The sequence below is a fragment of the Falco cherrug genome, chromosome 9 (genome assembly GCF_023634085.1).
Source record: "Falco cherrug isolate bFalChe1 chromosome 9, bFalChe1.pri, whole genome shotgun sequence".
Classification (NCBI taxonomy): domain Eukaryota; kingdom Metazoa; phylum Chordata; class Aves; order Falconiformes; family Falconidae; genus Falco; species Falco cherrug.
The window spans coordinates 56,459,902-56,469,132 of NC_073705.1; the positions used below are offsets into that span (position 1 = coordinate 56,459,902).

Below are 9,231 nucleotides of genomic sequence, written 5' to 3' on the forward strand. Positions count from 1 at the left end.
TATTTCTAAAACTTCAGTGAAAAAAAAGAAATCTTAACTAGGCTAAACCTTGCACTTGATTTGGGCAGGTAACAGAAAAAGCACCAAAAAACCCACAAAATTAATAAGCAAAACAGAAACTTAGCAAAGGCTGCAATTAAAGTCAAGCATTCCCACAGACTTAATAACCTGTTCATCTCTGCAGTGCCTGAATTCCCCACAAATAGATGGTTTTCATGGCATTTCAGGGATATTCAGGTTCCTGCAGTGCTATTCTTGTCTTACAAAAAGGGAGCCCTAGCACATGCACATCAAATATTAAAGAATCCAATTTGAGAGGACCAAAACCTGACTACTTCTACATACACATGTGCTTCAAATAAAAAGCCTGTGTGTAGGAAATACAGAGTCGGAGGTCCTGTGTCATGTATTTTAAAACTCTTAAACCTAAGAAAATGGAACCCAAAATTAATACAAAGAAACCACATTTCTTGATAGATTTGCAGTGCCTGAAGTTTAAACTGGCGTTACCTACAAAACTGTATCTGTACATATATGTGTACATGCATATACATTCTAATACTGATACTTGCTATGAAAAATATTGTCTCGCTTCTGTAAAGATTAGTGGGATTAAAAGAAAGAAAAGGACACTAACAGGAAGGATGAAAATTTTAATCTACATAAGATTGCTAATTCTAAAGCAATTTGGTGAAAGAATATACAAGAACTCTTTATTCTGGCATTTCTGATTCCGACACCAATGGATGACAGAGCAAAGGGATTGCTATTGAGCAAAGAGACACTGTGGAAATGTAGAGGCAGCAATAAAGCTTTGACTTAACAGAAAGTATTTTCTATTGAAAAATCTTTCAAAAAAAAAAAGAAAGAAAGAAAAAGAAAGAAAAAAGAAAGAAAAAAAAAAAAGAAGTCTGATTTAGAGAAGACTATTTCTCTTCAAGGAAACGAACGCCATAAACCACTGAAAGTCTCCATTCCAAGTTAGTCTGCCTTGGTTACAAATGGAAAAGACACCCTGAGTGTTCTGTTAAAGATGAAAGCCATTAAAAGGCTTTCACCTCTTCAGCATCTCCTCCCAGCACTCACGGCTCCAACAAGGCTCCCTGAAGGAGCCCTCTGGAAACGCCATGCGTTTGCCGTAACGCATTCTGCTGCATACACCTTTGCGGCTGTTACTGAAGACATCCATAGTGCCAGGGCCAACACAACACTCAAGATCAGTAAGAAAATGCAATTTATGTTGAAATGGGTGTTAAAAAAAATATAACCCATTTGAGGACTGCCAAACATTTTGAAATGGAAATGGATGTAGAAGTGCAGAGGGGAGCATCCAGGATGCAAGGACTCATGCAAGGACCCGGCTGAAGATCCTGTATTACAAACACTCCACTGTCAAGGTTATGCAAGCCTCCAAACTGCTGCTGAGCAACTGCCCACCACTTTCACCCCTGGAAGCTCCTGAGGGTATTTATTCAGTAAGCCATCAGCAAGATTTACAGAGGCAACCTTCGCTTCCAGGCACTCGCAGCACTGGTTGCGGCTGGGAGCTGGCTCAGGTGTGTGGTTCAGTCCTTACCGCAGGCTGAGGGTCTCCCTGCAGAATGTCTGGCTCTGTGTGCCGATGATCTGCTCAGAGTATGATGCCCTGAAACGAGCTGCAGACTATTACGGTCTTCTGTAAGAAGCACACCGATGACCAGTATATTACTGGTTCTACCGGAGTGCCCACAGACTGTTCGGTTTAGCATCACACTGGAGTTTCCTGGAGAGCCAGCAAGCTTTCAGTCCCTGCCAATGCAGGAGCCTGTGTGATACAGGACTGTGCACACAACTTCAGGAGACATTGACTCGCTAACCTTGCATTTCACAGTCACCCTCCAGCAAGCAGAAGGCAAACATGGATCTCAGGGGCTATAACCTGCAAGCCAACATCTCACTCAACTTCACAGAACCAATGAATATTTAACCTTGATGGGGATGCTTCCTTCACTCCCCTCATCACCCAGCCACTGCCGGAGCAGCAGCCTGCTGCGGGCTCTGCTCAGCAGCTTGTGAAGCACTTCTGGAGAGCTTCACTTCGTGAAGAGATGACAACACTTCTGTCTGTAACCCCTGCCCCCTCCCTCACACAGGGCTGGATGAAAGGCTTGTTCTCCAGCTTTTCCTGAGAACTGATGGATGAAGCGGCTCAGCCACTATCACACCTGAGAAGTCATGGCAGTCCAGTGAAGTTCCCACTGATGGGAAGAGGGGAAACACAACTCCCATTTTTAAAAAGGGATAAAAGAAAGACCCAGGGAACTACAGGCCAGTCAGCCTCACCTCTGTGCCCAGCAAGAAAGGGAGGCAGATCCCCCTGGAAACTGTGCTAGGGCACATGGAAAATAAGGGGGTCATTAGTGATAGCCAACAGCGCTTCACTAAACAGAAAATCGTGCCTGACAAATCTGGTGGCCTTCTACTATCAGCACTGGTGGGTGAAGGAAGAGCGACTGATGTCATCTGCCTGGACTTGTGCAAAGCATTTGACATTGTCCCACATGACATCCTCGTCTCTAAACTGGAGAGACATGGGTTGATGGATGGACCGCTGGGTGGAAAAGGAATTGCCTGGATAGTGGCACTCAAAGAGTTGATCTCAACGGCTCAATGTCCAAGTGCAGACCGGTGATGAGTGGCATTCCTCAGGGCTCCGTACTGGGATTGGCACTGTTTAATATCTTTGATGGTGACAGAGATAGCGGGATCGAGCGCACCCTCAGCAAGTTTGCCGATGACACCAAGCTGTGTGGTGGGTCAACACACTGGAGGGAAGGGATGCCATCCAGAGGGACCTGGACAGGTGTGAGAGGTGGGCTCGTGTGAACCTCATGAAGTTCCACACGGCCAAGTGCAAGGTCCTGCATGTGAGTCAGGGCAACCCCAACCACAAATGCAGGCTGGGAAGAGAATGGATTGAGATCAGCCCTGAGGGGAAAGGACTTGGGCGTGTTGGTTGACAAGAAGCTCAACATGACCCAGCAATGTCTCCAGAGGAGACCATGAAGATGGTCGGGGGCTGGAGCCCCTCTGCTATGGAGCCAGGCTGGGAGAGCTGGGGCTGCTCAGCCTGGGGAGGAGAAGGCTCCGGGGAGACCTTAGAGCATCTCCCAGCACCTACAGGGCCCGGCAAGAAGCTGGAGAAGGGCTTTGCACGTGGGCACGTGGTGACAGGCCAAGGGGGAATGGCCTTAAGCTGAGAGAGGGGAGATGCAGATGAGCTGTGAGGCAGAAATTGTTCCCCGTGAGGGCGGCGAGGCACTGGCCCAGGCTGCCCAGAGCAGCTGTGGGTGCCCCATCCCTGGCAGTGCTCAAGGCCAGGCTGGATGGGGCTGGGAGCAGCCTGGGCTGGGGGGAGGGGGCCCTGCCCGGGGCACGGGGTGGGTCTGGGTGGGCTTCAAGGTCCCTTCCCACCCAAACCATTCTGTGATTCTATAAAAACCTTCTCAAAAATACCAATAAAAACACACCCTTTGCAAGGAACCACTGTCAGCAATTCTCTTGAGAGCCAGGAATGCCGAAGCACAAAAACATGCCTTCAGACATTTAAAACAGCATCAATAAAAGTCAAAGCACAGAACATCATGTACCAGACAGCTACAGCTTTCATCAAATGGGTGCCACCAAGGGGTCTTGCCATTGCCCCCTCACCCCATGCTCAGCAGCCACCAACCACACAGGGATGTGTAGAATACACAGATGCCATACGGGCACACCTGACCCGGGACAAAGCCAGCCCTGACTTCACCCACACAGTAGAGTGTACAATACAGGAGACAAAAATATTAATCCTTTCTCTGTAAAAATATCTAGACGCTGCCTTCCTCACAAAAAATGCAGTATCCAGTAGACATAAAACAAGCTATCATTCTGAGGTGCGAAAATAAAATGTCACTACTTGCTTTAGGTACACAAAATGGTAAGTACATAAATTCATGTTTCACAATATGCGAGAGAATAATAGCTGGTTCCTTTTCTTACAGAAAATAACACCTTCTAGTAGCTGGAGCTCACAGCTGTTAAACTATGTGCATTGCCATTCACCAAACTCCAGTGCCTCATTCCTTTATCTTTGTAACATTGCTGATACATTGAGAAAACAATTATATCATTACTGATAACTGTGGAAGGCAAACCTGCCATTAAGACAGGCTTTCAAAATGAATGCAGCCACGTGGCCTGCAAAAAGCTTATTAACTTCTCAGTTTCAAACCACTTAACTAAGCAATTTGCTCTTAGTATTTTTATTACTCTTCATATTAAGTGTAAAGATTATATAGGACATACTTCAAGCACTACCGTAACGCTTCCGATTACGGCTGTAGGGCACCGGTGTCGCCACCCTGCAGTAACGCCATCACCACGCACCCTTCTCTGCACCAGCTCTAGAGCTCACACACGGCCTGGGATGTTACTGGATCACAGCATCGGGCACATCAGTCAGAAATAAGATTTCAAGAGGGATGGGAAGATTTGGAAAGACGGTTGGGGGCCTTCATGCTCTCCCCTGCACCTCTCCCACCCAAAGGGGAGCTCAGGGGGGTTCTGAAGAGGTGGCAGCCAATGCTGCTGGGGGAAGGGTTGGATCCACCTGAAGGTCTCCTGAGACAACATGCTTGTGTGGGCATATATTGTCCTGGAGGCAGAAAATCTTTTCTCTGCGCTGCTTACAGACCACAGATGTGACACCAGGCTGGGAATGCCCTTGTTCTGCCAGGCATGCTTCCCTAACCCACTGCCAGGTACACTCTTGCTTTACATCTGAAGTACTGTGCTATAAAATATTTTTTTAAAGATTGCAATATTGAAAAAATATTTTAAATATTTCAGCGTTTCGCACAAATACATAAATAAACAATGGGCTGTTGCTCCCTTGCACAGAACACCTCCTTCATCATTATGCCTGTCCTTGAAAATATGCTTGGAACAGTGCCTCCTGTCTGGGAGCACAGCTCGGCTATTCCCCGTGGCACCCCAGGAGGAATGCATCGATGTAATGGGGTTTTGCCCATGGCACTCTCGTTTCTGAGAGCTGCTGAGTAGCACTTCAGTTGAGCATCGGGTGAATCTGGCAGGAGGAGAAGGCAGCTTACTGCAACGGCTTGCTAAAACATCAAAATATGGAACCAATTTGAGTGGTTCAACATGTTTCAATACAGAACAACATTCACTGCTAATTAATCAGTCTGGCAAATGAACCCAAAAAGTAAAGATCTCTTCCAGCACACTCTAACTGAATCTCCGCATTACTGGCAAAATGAAAGAAAACTTCCAGTGCGCTACACAGTTGCAAAATAAGAACTACTTTACAGGGCAAAGGCAAGGTAAGAGGGGCTCTGCTGTCAATCGAAGGGACGTTATTGCCATCTAAGAAAGAAACAACTGACAGCAAGCCATTAACGATATCCTAACTCTGAACTCAAGAATGTATGTTAGGGTTTTAAACATCAGTAGCATTCTACTTCTTAACCTTTTCTATGAAACAACTGCTATTTTAAAATACCATCGTAGCACCAAAATAGAGATATTCCACTTTACTGCAATGTATTTTCTGTTCTTTCCCAAATATAAAGCTTAGCTCTTTTGTTAACAGCTGTGACATACCTGAGTTATGCAGATTAATGGAATTTATTTCACAAATACTGCTGCGCATAACTGAGGCTTAATGAGATGATGGATCAATTGCTCTTCTCTACTGACAGCTGTCTACACAGACCACACCAAACACTTGGAAGCAGCAGCCACTGGGAGAGTCATACATGAACTGTGTCAGCAATTTCTTGTTTGAAAACAAACCAAGTACGCTGGGAGTGGCTGGCCCCATCATTCCAGAAGTTGACAACCAGTTATGGAATAATCAGTTACAATCTTCTATAACTACACATGGTCTTTTCTTTCTTTAAAAGTAATTTAGAGGATGAAATGCACTTTGCCATCAAGGTTCAGATCAAGTGAGAGATTTTCAGCTGAATGGAATGAAACCCTTACTTTAGAGGAGAGGATGGCTCACGCATGTCTGAGAGATGCATTTAAAAAAAAAAAACAAACAACAACAACAAAAAACAAAAATCAGGTAAATGCTTATTATTTATGTCCTACTGACCTGGTATCAGCTGAGGTGCCAACACCACTGTGGGAAGAGGCCTGGAGGCAGCAGCTGGCCTGGCTATAGCCATAGCTACTTGATTTGTCATTAGCAGAGGTTTCTCATTTCCCTGGAAAAGCCTTGATTCCTCAGGATGTATCCATGCTGAATCCAGAGCAAATGCATTATTCAAGTATATCTGTCCAACACAAATAAATAAAAGAATGTTAAGTTTTTAGATATAAAATTCAGAAATAAAAGTGAAAATAAAGTATTTTTAACTCAATATTATAGCACACACAGTGTCTCAAGTTGGGGACGAACATGCAAAAATAGATTGATTTCTGCTCCATCAGTCTTATAGACGGAGTTTAGCTGAGCATCTAAAAATGAACTGGCTTTTAACATGACGAACCAGCTGATGCAGCATCACAAAAAACCAAAAGAATCAGCTGAAGACAATCGTGTCCCAGACACAGCTACTCTGGAGCATCTGCAATTTAGAGACCTGGGTCACCTTCTGAACAGGAGACATGGGGGTGAGGGAGGGAAATGGGATAAAGTCACAAAGCCACATTTTAATTATGCAGCCAGGTGAATATACAGATGTAGGGAACTGTGGGCGGGATGAGGGCACAGGACCACTAGTGACACCCGGGCACCAGGGACATGGCAGCGCGCAGGGGGACAGTGAAAGTACCAAGAAGAAAGGGAAAATGAAAAAATCTTATCATCACATCCCATAGCAAGATTAAAACATTCTACTCAGCGTAATAAAGATTTAATATTAAGATATTTTTGTCTTTTTAAAACTTCAGAAAAGTGAGGATGCATAACCGCTGAAGTAGCCTCCTCCATCAGCCATCCCTTACATCCCAGCTACTGACCTTTCACATGCCTTCGCAATTCACAAACCCCTAAAATTTTTCAGCTTATATACTTTAGCCTTAAAAATACTTAAACATGCCAAGACCAGACTTACTTTGCAGTTCGGTAGCCTTTTATCGATCCAGTTTTTCCCAGCATGAGGAGGAATTGTAGATGTGTACACAGGTGGAAAAACAGGAACGAATTCCACGTTCGAAGGTGAAAATCCTATGACTGGAGAATGAGCTCCAAATATCCACTTAGGGGAAGAAAGTGGGAAGAAAAGTTAACAGAAGGATTTCACCCTGAGTAAACTGATGCTCTTCATGATTTCCTAATTACATAAAAGATAAGTACAGATAATTTCAAATGTGTATCCTCAGTCCAGCGACCATTTGTGTTTCTTTAGGCATTATACAGCGAGCGACACGTGGCACTGACATTATAAACTGCTTTAGAGAGCCAGGAATCAGTAGCCTGGCAGTGAAGCAGTACTTGGCTAATGGCTGCTAGTCGCCAGGGAAGCTTGGGTTTTTCTCTGCTCAGACAGCATCTCACATACAAAACAAAAACATCACTAGAAAGTGTTTTTAAAATCCGTCTCGAGGCAAATGAGAACCAAAGGAAATGTCGGAAACGTTATTTTATCTTAACTTAAATCCGTTTGGCAAATGGGTTCCCACAGTAAAACCACCTCTGCAGTTTATTTAAGTGGTCTCACACTGGAGAATAATTGATGTTACTGTTTCATTAGACCCAGCACTACCTATTTTCTCCCTCCCACTCACTCTGCTCCCAAACCACAAGAGACGCTCGTGTTCGAAAAAGCTGGAAATCATCACATGAAATCGAGCAGATACTACAGCGCTCACCTCTCTGTTTTATTTTCACTTCTGTCTAGTAAAAAATACAGACACAAGGCAAAACTACAAGTACAGCTTCCGATCGCTCCGCTCTGACTGGACAAACACTCCAGCAAGCCGCTTTACTGTTTCAAGCAGCCTTGCGACAGCAATTAATAATTGAAATATTCATCAGGAAAAGCTCTGATGAGACAGATCGGTTCAACTGACGTGACTTAAAACTTTAGCCTTTAGGAATATTGAAGAAAAAAAAAAGAAAAAAAAACAAACCACCCGACTGTACGGGCTCTGCTGGAGTGTTTCGGGGCTCCCCCTGCAGAAGACGCATCCTGCCGCCGGCGTGTGCCGGGTGCCGGGAGAGCCTCGCCGGAGGGACCCGGGACCCTCTCCCAGCCCTGCCCGCCCCGGGGGAAGCCTCACGGCCGGTGTTAGAAGCCGGGGGAAGCGCTGCGCCCCCCCGCACGCCGTACCGCTGCGGCGGCTGCCCGGCGGGGAGCGGAGCCGCGCACCGTGCCCGCAGCGCTCGGTGGGGCACAGCCCGGGGAGGGGGGGCGGCCCGGAGAGGGGGCGTGGAGCACGGACCGGGGCGGGGGGGAGCACGGACCGGGGTGCAACCGCGGCCCCGCGGGGTCCCGTCCCACCGGACCCACTCCCCCGGGCGCAGCCCCACCAGCGCCGGGCCGCGCGGAGGCTCCCTGCCCGGGGCTGGCGGTGGGCTCCGGATCGCGGAACCGGGGAACTCCCCGCCCGCCACCGCGCCCTGCCGAGACCCCCGGCCCAGCCCGCGCCGCCCGTACCTGCCCGTGGAGCAGCGCGGCCCCGTGCTGGTCGGCGGCGGCGAGCAGCGGCAGGAGCGGTTCGCAGGGGACGCGCCAGCCCGGGGCGGCCCGCAGCAGCGCGGCAGGGGGTGGCGCGGGCGGCGGCGCCGGCAGCAGCAGCGGAGGCGGCGGCGGCGGAGCGGGGGGAGCCCCGGTGGCAGCGGCGGCGGCACCGACCCTGACGAGCCCCGCGGCGGCCGGGACCACCCAGGCCCAGGGGGGAGCCGGGGGCTCGGCGGGGGCCCAGAGCAGGGGCGGCGGCCGCTTGGCTGCGGGAGCCGGCAGCATCCTACATGGCACGGGGCGCGGCGGAGCCCGGCCGCCCCAGCTCCGCACCGGCGCCGCCGCCGAGTGAAACTCCAGTTCGCGGCGGGGCGCCGCCGGCAAGCTCCGCCCGCCCGGGGGGGGCAGCGGGCGGGGAGCGGGGCGGGGGCCGCGCTGGGGCCGCCCCGGGGGGGGGGAGGCACCCTTAACCGGCCCGGCCGCCCCCCCCCCCCGCCGGAGGTAGGGATGCTTTGGTGTGGGGGTGCACCCGGTAACCGGCCCGCTGGCTCCCCGA

The 9,231-nt window shown here is 49.0% G+C and overlaps 1 protein-coding gene across 1 annotated transcript in view; it reads right to left on the reverse strand.

The window, feature by feature from the left end:
• The window catches only part of TCERG1L (transcription elongation regulator 1 like), a 104,492-nt gene extending 95,482 nt beyond the window's left edge, over window positions 1-9,010 (reverse strand). Inside the window, exons 1-3 of the mRNA XM_055721311.1 lie at window positions 8,652-9,010; window positions 7,107-7,250; window positions 6,143-6,323 (exon numbers count right to left, since the gene is read on the reverse strand). Coding sequence (XP_055577286.1) covers window positions 6,143-6,323; window positions 7,107-7,250; window positions 8,652-8,960 — 634 coding nt within the window. The 5' untranslated portion in view covers window positions 8,961-9,010. The remainder of the gene's footprint in view (window positions 1-6,142; window positions 6,324-7,106; window positions 7,251-8,651) is intronic.
• Between the last annotated feature and the right edge of the window lie 221 nt (window positions 9,011-9,231).